We start from the raw sequence: 14,582 nt of genomic DNA, 5'->3' as shown, positions 1-14,582 counted from the left end.
GTTCAAATACTTATGTTCAGCAATGCAAGACAAATAAATTCTTTAAAAATCATACAATGTGATTTCCTGAATTTTTTTTAAATTCTGTCTCTGAGTGGGAATGCACCTACAATGTAAATGTCAGACCCTTCCATGATTGCTAAGTTCAAATACTTCTGTTCCTCACTGTATATGTGAATGTTTTACCTTAGCAAAGCCTATTCCCTGGGTGCAAACACGCAGCATTCTCTCCACCTGGCCATCACCTTTGTTCACAGCCAACCAGCACTGACCGACAAAGAGCCAAGCACGTCCTTTCACATGCCCTCTGTTCACCTGAATTTAATGTAAATGAACAAACCATCATGTTAGGCAAAGCACAGACACATTCACTAACACGAAACAGGCAGTCTTTACCTCAGATACTTCCACTTGTTTGATGTACCAGGTTGGGGAAGGTCCAGAGTTGTCATGCCAGATGTGAACCCCCCACACATGGCCCAGGCTGTCTGCTGCACTGTGGTGTCAGAGACAGAAATCACACTAAACTAGAAATTTATGAATGAGCAAATGAAACTTGGTCATTTTTGAAAACTTAATGCATTACATTATGCACTATTACAGTAACACATAAAACACTTTGAATTGGGAAACTAAACATTGAAACCGTATTTTTTAAATCTTGTTTAAGGAAATAGTTGGACAATGTTACTGTGACACCCACCAATGTATTGTCATAATTGTTGAGTTGGTATGTGATTATATGTATTTTTACATCGAACTTGAGCTACATGCTAACGCTATGTTTTGCTAGCTTCTTGACAGTCCTGGAAAAACCAGCAAGAGATAGCTCAATTTTGAAAGTAGACAACCAATATATTTATATAAAAAAATTGCCAACCCTAACTTTAAGCAGTAGTAGAGTTATTGAAGCTGAAAGCTAAAGTCACACATATTACAGTAGGGGTGAATCGTATTGCACTTGTATATTTGACAACATAATCTGGTATGTGTATAAAGCAGATGCATGCACAGCAACTGCATGTTTAGTTACAGTATGTTAACATGGGAGATAAATGCAATGATGTATGTTATAGGGCAGCACGGTGGCACAGTGGTTAGCGTTGCCTCACAGCGAGAAGGTTCCGGGTTCGGGCCCCACCTGGGACCTTTCTGTGTGGAGTTTGCATGTTCTCCCCGTGCTTGCATGGGTTCTCTCCAGGTGCTCCGGCTTCCTCCCACTGACCAAAGACATGCAGCTTAGGTTGATTGGTGTCTCTAAATTGCCCATAGGCGTGCGTGCGTGTATGTGTGGTTGTTCGTCTATGTGTTAGCTGGGATGTGTTAGCGATGGATTGGCGACCTGTCCAGGGTGTACCCCGCCTTCGCCCGATTGCTGGCCGGGATTGGCTCCGGCCCCACCCGTGAATTAAGCGGTAGAAAATGAATGAATGTATGTTATTGTGAATGGGCTGTATGAGCAGTTTGTATATGGAGTTTATTGTTAATGCATATGATGAATAGAAGAACAGATTAGATCTGTCTCTCTAATTAAGATGGCACACACAACTAAGGTCTCATGTGTCTGCTTTTCTTTGTATAAAACAGGACACATCATCTGTCCAGAGTCTCTCCAGTCAGAAGCCTGCTGTAACATTACCTGAATAAAAAGGTATCTTGAGAGTTCCTCCTGAACAGAGTGCATCCTGGGACTTGTAGTTCTCTCGTCAGTGAAATCCCATTTTCACCATAGAGCACTATGCAAACCTGGTAAGAATGCAGAGACAGTTTCTCACACACACATTAGTATTGACTTCCACAAGAACATAGCCATTAATCAGTGACCTGTTTTATATGCTGAGAACAAGAACCCAAGGTTCAGTTTAAGATTCAGGTTCATGATTGGCATAGACAGACCAACATCACCCCAGAGCTGTTAAGATAGAAGAGCTGTGACACTGAGTGGTCAACAATGGCAGCAGGTCACTTGACTCTTGTAGTTTCAAATATTTCCAAACTGTTGATTAAGATCCATTGTTTTCTGTAGGGAATAGCGGGATTTATCAGCAGTTGCTATTTTTGTTGACTTTTACAGCCTTGCAAACTGTTTCTGTGTTTTGTTGTTGTTGATGGCTCAACTAATTTGTCTAGTTAGCTACGTACTTAATTTAGTAACATGACAGTATGAGAAAGCCATACAATGTCACAAGTATAATTATTACTATTGATTTCAATGTCTTACTTTAGAAGATAGCAGGCAAGTCAATTTAACTCTGGTGCTGCCCCTAATTTTGGAACTATTCAGTGTTCCCATGATCCACCATTACTGTAAAAAAAAAAAAAAGATCTTTATAGAGTTGATAGAAATGATGTCACTAGTAGAGGGAAAAATGCAGACAGACATTTACATTGTATATAAAATGAATTGATATTTGTGATAGTTTTCCTTTGCGCTCAAGCTTTAGAGTGAACTGTATTTACATCTTTAGGACTTATGGTTCATAATTAACCTTTTCTTGTGCAAAAACTAAGGGTGCAGTGTGTAAGATTTGAAGGATTTATTAGCAGAACTAGGCTGTAATATGCATAATTCTGGTTTTCATTCATGCATAATCACCAAAAAAGAAGAACCATTGCCTTTTCTTTTACTTAGAATTAGCCTTTTATATCTATATTTGTGTGGGTCCCGGCCGCTATCATTTTTTTTTTTAAACAAACTGCACACTGGCTCTAGAGCGTGAATGTAGCATCTTGGATTTGGAGATATTTGGAAGATGAAGAACTAGTAACATATAAACAAGAGGAAGCGTTGTTGTGAGTTGAATAACTGTAATTTGAAGAATTGGAGGATCAAAGCTATACTTTAACACAAGAAAAAGGAAGATGGCGTGAATCCTCATCGTCGAAGACTCAGGATAGGCAACGGCCAAAGACAAGGATAAAGTTTGGTGTGGCCTGGATGCTTGGTCAAGTCAGCCGCATGATTTGTCCTAACACTTATGGTAGTCACTGTGAAACGGTTGTGTAACACAATATATGGAAACTTGGAACATTGCAGTCTGCGATATCACCACTAGATGTCAGTAAAGCTCATACACTGCACCTTTAATACAACATATTTATATGAATTGGTGCACATATTTTAATAATGTAATGTTAAAGCTTTATGTAACTGGCAGGTTTTTTTTACAACTGACTTCACAGAGAAAAAAAAAATCATAGATCCACCACATTGTCACTGAAGTTTATTCTGACATCCACATTGGTCAGCACATATGAATGTATTTTTGTCTGGTTATGGGTGTGAAAGTCTCCAACAACAATATGAATTGCTACACAGTTTCACAACAAACTACATTCTAGTGTTATTGAATGTAAAGGGGGTGCCATATTTACTGCTCCAATATAGAGCAACTCTATCAGACATACAGTGGACTTTACCACTGCTTCATGAAAAGAGGCAAACACTTAACCCAGATGTCACTGTAAGAATATCCTGGTATCATAGTACTAATCAAAATAACAATATCCATATAGAGCGCCTTATGATCACGACTAATCAGGATCAGTTATTTAAGAAGAGCATGTCAGTTTCTAAATGATTGATCAGATTTTATGTTCAGCTGAAAGCATCACTGCTGAGAATATGTCTGTTTTACAGCAACAATAAACAACATTACCTTTGCACTCATGTAGGCTGCAGAGCAGAGACCGGTGTGGATGGTAGCAGCATAGAGATATGGGTCACATGGAGAGTTGTCAGTAAGATAGTGGACCCTTCGATTCTGTTCAGAGACTATATCAGCCCTCTTACACACCACCAAACCGAGGATGTACAGGCACACACACGACACCAGCACAGCCAGCACTGTCAGATCACTGGTGTGGCAGATGTAATGTACAGGAGAATGTTAACACTACAATTTTTTTTAACACTGTTATTTTAAAAAGACACAATTGAGCAAATAGGTTTAGTAAGGGAAACATTTACTTCTCACTTCATGTCTGCAGAAAATAATTAAAACACAATTTTTAATTAGACACTTTTTCTTTTTACGTTTCAAGACTGTTTGAAGACTGAGACAGAGAAAGGAAAGGTCCGCATTACTGCTACAGTTAATATAAAAGATTTTCTGTGCTCTCAGGAGCATGAGGTCACCTTATGGAGTCCAGATCAGCTGTGTCATGGTTGCTCTGGATCTGGTGCTGCACCACAGTCAGGGGTCTCAGCCGGTAACAACTACGACACACAGCACATGCCAACAAGCATGTGATTCATGACTATGTCTATTTATTTCTTGCATCTCATGTGAGAGTGTGCTTACTCCTGTGCAGGTCATACAGTATGCGCTTACATCCACTTACCTGCAGTTGACTGAATCGGCTGTGTGTGCTTCCTGCGTGTTGCAGCCGTGAGGTGTCCAGGCCCCCTGGTGGCTGTCCCAGGACAAACACAGGCTGCTGTAAACTGTGAGACTGTAGTGCATCTGTTCACTCAGGTGCTTCTGTCTGGTTGCTTTGGCAGCGCTCAGCAGGGCCAGGTGACCAACCCCTGCAGCTAGAAAGTATATGAATTTGATGAGTTACTTTTTTATATTTCTTAAAAGTACAGGTGAAATACCAAGCAAGTAAATAGTCTAACACTTATTACCCTGAACAAACACTGTCTCTATAACTTGGGAAGTGTAATACCTTTCAGATCTCTGATGTGATTAAAACATTTTCAGTCTCATCCTTGTCTTTTTCTAAAACTTAGCAAATAGATTTTTAAATTTGGATTATTAACACGGATTAGTCAATGTATGTTATGAAAACTCATGGTTATTAACTGATTAGAGTTTTATGGTATATTGTGCCACTGTTTGTGTTTTTTGCTCTTTTTGTGTTTTGTATATTTGCAGAAAGGCCCATCAAGGTACAGGCATTGTAAACTAAAAATACAAATGCATGTCATTGGCTCATAATATGCACATGCCCATATTAATATAACCATTAAATACTAATGCTATTACCTATTTTTTTAATTATTGCTTACATTTCTGCTAATTATGCAACGGACAACTGCAAATAATAGTGTATAACATTTTTTACCAGTGGTTTGCACATTAGTAGAGCCTAGTTTATTATATAACAAATGTCTGTGCAGAACAATGACAAATTAGTTTCTTTCTAGAACTACAGGCATACTAACATCAAGAAAAATAAATGCAATGACTGAGCATTCCAAAGGTTTTAATAAAAAATTATCTTACACTCTAACATAGGTTCTTTGAGCTTCAATTGGTAACTAGACATTTATTGCATTAAAACTACTTGGGATGTGGGCAACACTTTATACAGAATGATCATTAACCTCAAAGTTGCTCAGAGCATGGGGAAGGGGGAAATGGAGCCTAGAAAGTTCTCACCTCTGAGATAAAATGGGGACAGAGTGATGCGTGTAGTGTTGCTCTCCCAGTGGTGAATCCTGTGGAGATGGTGCGCGCTGGGAGTCGGCCTGTCAAACATCCTGCCACGACAGAAACCTTTGGTCACACACTTTCATGTGTCAAATGCTTATGATGTCAGAGACAAAAGCTGTAAAACAAGACATTACTACAAGTATACCTGAAGAGAAGCATGATGGGAAACAACTTGCTGGGCAGCGATGTGAATGCCACACTCAACTGGATGACCTGCTGCAGGTGCTCCTGGGTAATGTTGAAGCTGTGGTAGTTGACCTGGTGTCTGAAGAGGACGTACTCATGCACGGAGGTCTTATACAACAAAATACCAAAACCCATTCAGATAATGCTCTGTTCCAAGTCCTGCATTCAAAATGTTCATGTACATGTACGAAAGTATTAGCATCCAATAAAAGTACTCAGAGAAATACCAGCATACCTTTCTTTGTGGATAATGTAGCTCAATATTGATGGGCTGGATGAGGGAGCGAACAGGGACCTTTCTTCTGCTGCTGCACTTGTGCATGCTCAGGTCAACCACTGGTCCACGCAGCTGGAAATCAACAGAGGAAGTAAGAGAAATGATTTGCCTTTATTTCACTGAATGTCCATATGCTGTGCTGTTCTCACCTGTGCAGGATACTGGTCCTGGGGGTAAGGGCTATGGGTGAGCTCAGTCAGCACACTGAGCACACACAGCTGCTGCACACTCTCATGCTCTCTGCTATGAACAAACAGCTGCTGGATCAGAGAAACAGGGATGTGATAGGTGGTTGAGCCACTACTGATGACTGTTGAGTTTTGGTTCTGGTATGTGGCAAACAGAGTAATGAGACCAGTGCTGACTCGGTGCTCCTGAGCGTTGTGGAACAAGAGGTATTTCTGAAAAATGACAGCTGATACCATTAGAGAGATAAATGGAGGTACACAAAAAGGAAGTGATGAGACATGGTTACATGCACAAGAACAAACCACTGTTTGGTCTCACCAGCATCAGGTCTGAGGCAGTCTGCAGAAGATCAGCTACAAGCTGCACCACCTGCTTTTCTGAGCTTAGTCCTCCCTGTTTGATATGAGCACCACTGGACGAGTCTGGTACATAAGCATCAGGAGCAGCAGTGGTGTTTCTTAAGTTTTGACCAGTAGGTGAGTCTAATGCTTGTATAATAGAAACACTGTGGGGCGTTTCCAGTGTGAAGTCATGACTAGTGGCAGTGGCCTGCAGGATGTAGGAGAGCAAGGTGATCAGGGTGTCCAGTGTCTCGTGGTCCAGATGGTACTGGACTGGAGTACTGGACTCCAGGAACTGGTCTGAGATGGCCTGAACATGAGCTGTCACTCGCCTTGCACTCTCTAATGATACCTATAAAGTACAGAAGATTGAGAAACAATTTTCACTTTTCAAGCTGCATCTATCAATGTCTGTCCCTGAAGGATCCCATGAAAGCAGACAACCACCCACCTACCTGACCTGCAGTCTGTAGAAGGTCTCTAAGAGTGAGGATGCCGTCCACCATTGATTGCTGTATGAATTACATATTATTATAATACTGCAAAAGAAGGTGACAGCGGTAATCTTGGAAACAGTCTAGGTCAATACATGTGCACCTGTTCACTGCTCTTGAGTTCACACACTGTGCAAATGAGCGCACTGCGTATGTGTCTCTGTGCATGTGTGTTGGCCTTGGGGTCCAGGCTGAGTTTGTTCAGAATGCTGGACAGGAGACTGATGTAATTACGAATCTCCAGACTGTTCCCAGTCTGCACCAGAACCGACAGGTTCCTCAGACCTGACTCTGACCTGGGGAGAAAGACATAACGCATCAACAACATACTGTATACAGAGGATTTCACAGTGTAGCAGATCTGTAGTGTTGTTTGACTTGCTCTGAAGGTTAACCAGTTTATTAATGTTTTTACATCATTTTATGGTTTCTCAGCTGTTCTAAAGAGCAGATTTTTGAGCTGGTGTTATGTAGATATTCTCCAGCAACCTTTGTCTTTTCATTTAATGATTTCAGTCAACAGAAGAATCACTCTAATCGATGTGATCATTTAAATCTACAGAAGAAAAGCTGCCCAGCATCTACACCAAACGCCATTAATCAATAACGACTGCAGGCATTATGGCAGCGCAGAAGTTATCCCAAGGGCATATCCCACATAAAAAATATGTTATTTGTAATCAGAAAGCCTCAGTCACAACTTATAAACACTTGATAAAAAATATATTATTAAAAAGTGTAAATGATGAGAGCTTAAATAATACCAGAGTGTTTTTCTGAACAAAAACTAAAAGATGGCAATCACAATATATTACTGCAATAGTCCAGTATGGTTTGCAAATACAGTGGGTCACATAGTGAGATAGACCTACAATAAAACCCTGAAACAGGAACATGTGATGTGAGGACATGGCGAGTGTGATCCTTACAGCTCCAGATCAGGATCCCAATGGGAAGACAGAGACTCTCTGACGAAGCTTGGTTGGACTCGGACAGTGACAGGACATGGTTTAGTGGCTGTCCCATATGTGCCGCTTCTGACTTCAGTATAAATAGTTACTATAAAATCAACAAATAATAATAATTTTGCTTAAATAATCAAAAGAAAATGTCTGCTATAAAATGTCACAATAATGTATTTTTGTGTACTTCAATAGTCATAAATCAGTGTCTATCTGAGGGACCTTCTGTCCATGTACAGTATGTGTGGTTACCTTTATAATCATCGCTGGGGTCGCCTGAAGGGAGCCTGAAGTAGTACTGGAAGTTTCTCCCCTGATACAGCATCCTGGGGGGTCTTCCTCCTACACTGAAGCTGTACTTGTACAGTAAATCCTTCAGGACACACATGCAGACTTGTGAGATTTGACATTCAAGGAACTTTCTTCTTGCACTAGAAATATTTTGAGATGGCCCAAACACAGAGGACCTGGCATAACACACCTCTAACCACCCCTATGCAGATGGCCCAAACACAGAGGACCTGGCACAAACACACCTCTAACCATCCCTATGTGTTGGTGATGGTTAAGGGAAGTACAGGGTGTACCGCTCATTAGGTTTCAATAGTGGAACTGAAGCATTAGGTCACTGTGCATGCATGTGGGTGTCTGTGTGTGTGTCAGAGAGGAGATACCTCTTTTCCAGAGGTGCAGAAGATGCTGAAATGTGTATACAACTCCACCCCATTGACTGGCTGTACCTGGCACATCATGCCTTTTGGAGCAGGCTTGGTTTTTAAGAATAGCTGAGTCCGGCCCAGAAAAATATTACGAGATTCTGAGTGCAACAGGTAATAGATTAGAATCCAGATCTCTATAAATGATAGGACTGATGTTTGAATTATTAAGTTTACTGTAAACACCACTGTAGCATTCCATCTACTTTGCATCACTGTCGGACATTTAAAACAGAAGATTTGAATTTTTTGCTTTTGGTAATCTGTCACATGATTTTAACAAAAGTATCAGTTATTGTTGAGAAACTTACTGGCAGTGGCCTCCAACATGTATCTGCTTCCTGGCCTCAGACTGAAAGGTCTGAAGCTTAGCATGGGAGAGGAAATTCCTGGAAAGATGAAGAGAGAGAGCTGAATCAGGGTAGGGCGATATAGTGTAGAGTGAGTTAGAGAGTGAGAGGGTGAACAAATGTGTGTAGGTGAGTTTCCTCAGTAATGTACCTGTGTAGGTGTAGGACTCAAAAAGGCCCATGTCTACTGGGTCTCGAGGTAAATCAAGCAAAGTTGGCTCCTGGATTACAGAAGAGGCCTTGGAATCCACCAGATTACTCCCCTCATCTTTGTGTACTGATGGATCAAACACTGAGTCATCTCCTAGACTGAAGGTCTCACCATCCACACCTGGTAAAATGCATGAGTAAATACATGACCTCTCCCACTAATAATGACAGTGGTAAACAAAGATATGTATCACTGTACCTGATGGTCTTCCAGCTGAAACCCCTGGGTCTCCCTCTTCTGCTCTTGTCAAGGGAACATCGTAATCTGAATCAGAATTAGAGACATCTTTAATACACAGTACAGCTACACACCTTTAAGTTCATTTTAATTTTACAGCCCACAATGTTTCTGCTTTGGGTCAGTCTATCATTAGCTACGTTATGCTAATAATGCCTAGCTGGAGAACATTTAGCAGCTAAAGAGCCAGATATTTGTCTCAGGAGTTGGTGGAGACCAAAACACAGCTAAAAGGAGGGTGACCGTTGGACTTAGATTCCTAATGTGACCAGATACGTGACTCCAAATGCAAGATATTGTCTATAGCTGTATTTGATGTGTTTAAAAAAGTTTGCTTTGTCAAATCTATATGTCAGTGTTGTGTTTAGAGCTTGTTTCTGCTGCCTTAATTGGCAAACATGTGGCTTAATGCAGGTTTAAGGACCCTACACATCTATAGTGCGACGACACTGACGTTTTCTCTTGTGGGTGAGACCTCCTCTCAAGACTCTCTGAATGGCAGCTAACTCTCACTGGGTTTGTGTTGTTGCACTTGTTAAGGCGAACTGTACACACTGTTTCCGTTTTAAGTTCTTTTTTTCTCACCTAGTTGATGTCTGATGTCATCGCTTTCCAGGACAGGAAAAGAAATTTCCCAGTCAGCAGATGAGTCAAAATCAACTGGGAATTCACCGATAGCTTCACTTTGGTCAGACTTGTCTGAAAATAGGATGTCAAGGGCGTGCAGTGGGTTTTCACTTGTAGAGTGGTTCTCTGGAGGGTCAAACTCTCCCAGAGGATGATAAAATGATTCCTCGCCTGGACATGAGGAGGATAAACCATTAAATTATTCATAAACTGTTTATTTATCTGTAACCATGTCCTTACACATTATTACCTCTTGTTAGTTTCTCTAAGGATGTCAAGCACTCAAATGCCTTTGGATTGTTTTGAACATTTTCTGCAATTTAAGCTCTACTGATTTACAACAACTAACAAGCAGAATGAAATAATTGACATTATAAACATAGCTACTCTGATTCCGATATCACTGGAGCTGAAACTGTCAAGGACTATGACAAACCTGTACAGGAAGGAAAATGGAGAAGTCAAATTTTGTGTAGTATTCTCTACTTGAATACTACAACTATACTCTCACAAACTACAGTACATTTAATAGCCCACCAGCTTTGTTGGACATGTTTCTGCTCTTGTTTGATGAGATCCCATTGTCAGTCAGGTCCAGATTCTGCTTGCTGGCTGTAGTTTTAGAGGTGACCTCAGTCGGGAGGACAGGAGCTGAGGCATGGATAATATGGGTGTAGTGTGAAGTATCTGTGGGAGATGGATGCAGGGTGAAAGCTCCAGGAGTCTGAAGGGAAGTAACGGGACCCTGGATGATTGTGGAAGGAGCACTGCGATCCACTGCATGACAAAATGGGACTGGAACAGAATAGACTCAAACTAAGAACTTGTAATTTATTATTACTTGGGTAATCACAATCACTTAATTACAGTAAAACTGCAATAGCTAAGCCCACTTGTCAACTGGATCAACACGGCTTTAGTGTACCTTCTATGACAGGCTGGGTGGAGGCATTAACCAGGTACAGATGCCAGGTGTATTGGATTTGTTCAGGGGAAATGTTACAGTCTTCACATGAAACACTGACAGAGAACGACTGATCCCAGTTCACCTGGTCTCCATGGCAGTGATGGCAATAAAGTGACACTTTCCTGTGTTGGAAATATTTAGGTGCATTTTAAAGTTTAAAGTCATGGTGCATCAAAGTGTACTCTTTAATGGTGAGCATAGTCAGTTCAGGATAAGCAATCCTAACCTTAACTGTTCTGTTTTTGACAGCATGGGCAGAGCCAAGGAGGTGGCCAGGGGTGGCATCAGACACCCCCAGAATCTCATTGGCGACCTCTGCCAGAGTCAGATTGTGACACTAACAGTTTTCTGGTGCTTTATAAGTGATATTGGCCAAATTAGTTTTATTTTATGTAATGCAATCCACATGATATTTGCATTCATTTCTCTGACTGTGTTATGAAGCATTTGGTATGATTCACTATTTTAAAAACATCATTTGTTAGTTGTTTTCATTTTGCAATCAAATGTGAAAAAAGTGATAATTGTGATATTATGGGTTATGAATGTAGTCTCTGGATCTTTGGATGGCATAGGTTTGCCAGTTTGATTATCTGTTGTGTAACACTGAATATTTATAACTCTCACCCAAGTGTATGTGGCATTACTGTGAGGAAGGTCTCTGATGAAGCTGAATGCTCTCTGCTGTAGACAGTAAGCACAACCTGGAATTGGTCAAAGTTGTGTTTTAAGAAACTGACAGGAAATGTGAGCACAGGGGAGGATGTGGGAACATATTGGTTGAAACAGGAGCTGATGATTGAACTGACTGGCTTGCATGTCCAGCTGTAGCTGTAAAGAGAAAATTTTAAAATATGTTAATTTCCAAACAAACATTGATCAAATCTTCTCAGAAATGAACAAACACAAACAAGTTATTCACTGGAGTTGGATGTATTGGTGCGACCAGAAGTGTGGCACAGGTCCCCTGACATCTGCTGCCCTGCTAAACACAAACAAGTTATTCACTGGAGTTGAATGTATGGGTGCGACCAGAAGGGTGGCACAGGTCCCCTGACATCTGGTGCCCTGCTGTCAGAAGGTTATTGTGCCAGGGACCCTTTCTCTCACAGTCTTGCCATGGCTGTAGCAACTATTAATTAATACAGTTTCATATTAGAATATTTAAAGTTATTTTGCTATTCATTTATTACACTGATAACAGTGTAACTATCAATAATATACTGATTATTATTGCAACAAACCATGTCTTTAAGTTTGAATTTTACTAATTGGACAAATGGACCTTCAATATTTGAATCTGTCCCTTTAAACCTGCCACTGGTTAAATGTCCAGTAAAAGTTTCACTACAGTTCACAGTTTCTACCTGAGTGTGGTCAAGGGGAAGTCAGGGTCATAAGATCTCTGCCCGTCCAGGGTTACTAGAGTAGTGTTTCTGTTGTTAATGAAGACGTTGGTGCCACCCTGGATAAAAGCCACAGGAGAGCTCGGCATCACCTTGATTCTTACACTGTAGTTGCTGTACACCACGCTGCCAGTGACCTGAACCTGCGAAGGAATGACAGTTATGCAGTCAAACCATAGTCACCCAGTTCTTTGACCTCAGCTCTTTTTAAATACATGGCTTCTTTTATAGTGTGGCATGTAGAGAGTCCCAGTTCTCACTTTAAAGATCCAGGTTATTAAAAAGTGATACAGTATATTGTTCTGGCTTCTCCATGCGTGACCTTTTTCAGCTACTTACCCTGGCTATTGCAGTGTAGGTATCATAGTGCAGGAGATGGCTCTGCAGTGTGAGACTCTGTCTGTGCATGTCTGTGAGAGGCAAAGGGAAGGGCTGGTGTGCAGAGTCAAACAGGGTCCAGGTGTAGTAAAGGCCTCCTGTTATGTCACAGTCAATGTCACGCTCATAGGTAACTCCCAGGTGAATAACCTCGTATCTCCGCACCTAGAGGAGAGGAGAATATTTTTGTAGCTGTGCTCTACTTGCTGAGGCCGAGCTAGCAGCCTTGCTAGTAGTGGACTGTACCTGCAGCTGCAGAGGCCCCATGTTTTTGACTGGTGGAGGCTGACAAGGCCGGTCTACAACAAAGATGTAACTGCTCAGAGAGGCAGAACTGACCAGGTTCCACACAGTCACTTCAACTCTGAACTCTCCTGTTCTGCAGAGAGTAACACATACACTAATGTGCACATGCAGAAACATCAAAAACACAACATTTGAAATAAAGAGCAAGAGAAACTCATTTTGAACTGAACATTATTTTTGTTCATTAAATAAGAATTTGCAAGACGGGGAATTCAGTATTGTGTGTTTTTTCATTTTTATAAAACAGGTCCTCAAAAATAACTAAGAGCATTACCTAAATGTAAATTTACCCGAGTAACTGCTAAATTAACTCTCTGGGTTACCTGTGGAAGACATGCTGTTCTGTGCTCTGTCCCATCCTGTATGATCCGTCTCCAAAGCTCCAGAGAAATGTGAGGTTGGTCCCCACACTGACCCGGCAGCTCACTCTCACAGTCTGGTTCTGCAGGACTGAGGCCTGGTGGACGAGCCTGTTGAGTCTCACTACTCTCTGGACAACCACTGGGAACACTTCAGAGGTGATGGGTATCTGACCATCAGACATGGCCACAAGTACATCAAACCTACATTGAAGACAGGCAGATTTTAATTGTGCTGTATTCTGGTTAATGTATATACACAATCTGTTTGAATAAATAAATGCTGGTGAGGAAGAGCCACTTCCAACATTCATATTTAATGACTAGCTTCAAGAAAAACAACATTTGAATGTCACATTCACATGCACTCACATTTACAAACATTCAAAAAGACATTGTATTCCATATATTTTGTACCTGCCAGGTCTGTTGTATCTTTTGATGACCGTCCTTGATGTGGTTCTGGCTGATTTGGAGTCTCCAAAGTGCCAAATGAACTCTACAGGTTCTGGTACATCAGCCACAGCTATGAAAGTTATATTTGTGTTTGTGGGATAAGCTTGCTTTGCTGCATAAATCCTCACTGCTAGGAGGCAAAACAGATGTCACATGATCTACATGTTTTCTACATGCCACAGAAATGTAAATACTTCACAAAGAGATAAAGAATATTGCTGTGCAAATATGAACTCTTTTCAAAAACTGCTTATTTAATATTCGGTTGTTTTTCCATTGCTTTAGTTAAAAATAATTTCTTACCATTGTTGCCCTTGTGAACAGGACTTTGATTGTTTGGTGGCTGCCAGTTTGGGTTAACTCTGACTTGTGGTGAAGGCTTCCTGTTCCCCTCAACACTCACTATCACGCTTTTGTTCTGAGAAGACACTTGATTCTCAGCTCGAAGTTCAACTGCAACTGTCCCAGTGTGGTTGAAAAGCAAAACCACCACTGCCTCTTCTCCTGTAGCGTAGCTGCTGTTTCTATACAACAGTGTTGCGTTCACTAGCACAGAGACAGTCATGTTTGACCCTGATGTGATGCTAAATAACAATGGTTGTTTTTGATTTGCTGTTATTACACTGGGAGTGTTTAACACCAGCTCTCCGACTGGATCTTGAACCAGAAGGTGTGTTTG

General features: G+C 41.0%; 1 protein-coding gene across 1 annotated transcript in view; it reads right to left on the bottom strand.

Moving 5' to 3' along the window:
• pkd1l1 (polycystin 1 like 1, transient receptor potential channel interacting) overlaps positions 1-14,582 on the bottom strand; it is a 35,203-nt gene that overhangs the window by 9,502 nt on the left and 11,119 nt on the right. The window contains exons 9-37 of the mRNA XM_020609629.1: positions 14,207-14,427; positions 13,865-14,033; positions 13,412-13,651; positions 13,029-13,161; positions 12,744-12,947; positions 12,366-12,547; positions 11,626-11,829; positions 10,957-11,120; positions 10,569-10,826; positions 9,990-10,202; positions 9,366-9,431; positions 9,108-9,287; positions 8,918-8,995; positions 8,565-8,707; positions 8,143-8,263; positions 7,858-7,987; positions 7,032-7,224; positions 6,890-6,946; positions 6,412-6,786; positions 6,054-6,305; positions 5,863-5,976; positions 5,587-5,735; positions 5,388-5,488; positions 4,345-4,537; positions 4,139-4,219; positions 3,660-3,858; positions 1,640-1,746; positions 397-496; positions 187-315 (exon numbers count right to left, since the gene is read on the bottom strand). Of these exons, the coding sequence (XP_020465285.1) occupies positions 187-315; positions 397-496; positions 1,640-1,746; positions 3,660-3,858; positions 4,139-4,219; positions 4,345-4,537; positions 5,388-5,488; positions 5,587-5,735; positions 5,863-5,976; positions 6,054-6,305; positions 6,412-6,786; positions 6,890-6,946; positions 7,032-7,224; positions 7,858-7,987; positions 8,143-8,263; positions 8,565-8,707; positions 8,918-8,995; positions 9,108-9,287; positions 9,366-9,431; positions 9,990-10,202; positions 10,569-10,826; positions 10,957-11,120; positions 11,626-11,829; positions 12,366-12,547; positions 12,744-12,947; positions 13,029-13,161; positions 13,412-13,651; positions 13,865-14,033; positions 14,207-14,427 (4,756 nt within the window). The remainder of the gene's footprint in view (positions 1-186; positions 316-396; positions 497-1,639; positions 1,747-3,659; positions 3,859-4,138; positions 4,220-4,344; positions 4,538-5,387; positions 5,489-5,586; positions 5,736-5,862; positions 5,977-6,053; positions 6,306-6,411; positions 6,787-6,889; positions 6,947-7,031; positions 7,225-7,857; positions 7,988-8,142; positions 8,264-8,564; positions 8,708-8,917; positions 8,996-9,107; positions 9,288-9,365; positions 9,432-9,989; positions 10,203-10,568; positions 10,827-10,956; positions 11,121-11,625; positions 11,830-12,365; positions 12,548-12,743; positions 12,948-13,028; positions 13,162-13,411; positions 13,652-13,864; positions 14,034-14,206; positions 14,428-14,582) is intronic.

The sequence above is a fragment of the Monopterus albus genome, unplaced genomic scaffold (genome assembly GCF_001952655.1).
Source record: "Monopterus albus unplaced genomic scaffold, M_albus_1.0 scaffold100.1, whole genome shotgun sequence".
NCBI lineage: Eukaryota > Metazoa > Chordata > Actinopteri > Synbranchiformes > Synbranchidae > Monopterus > Monopterus albus.
Note: the sequence above shows the minus strand (reverse complement) of the source record. Positions and strands in the feature narration are given on the sequence as shown.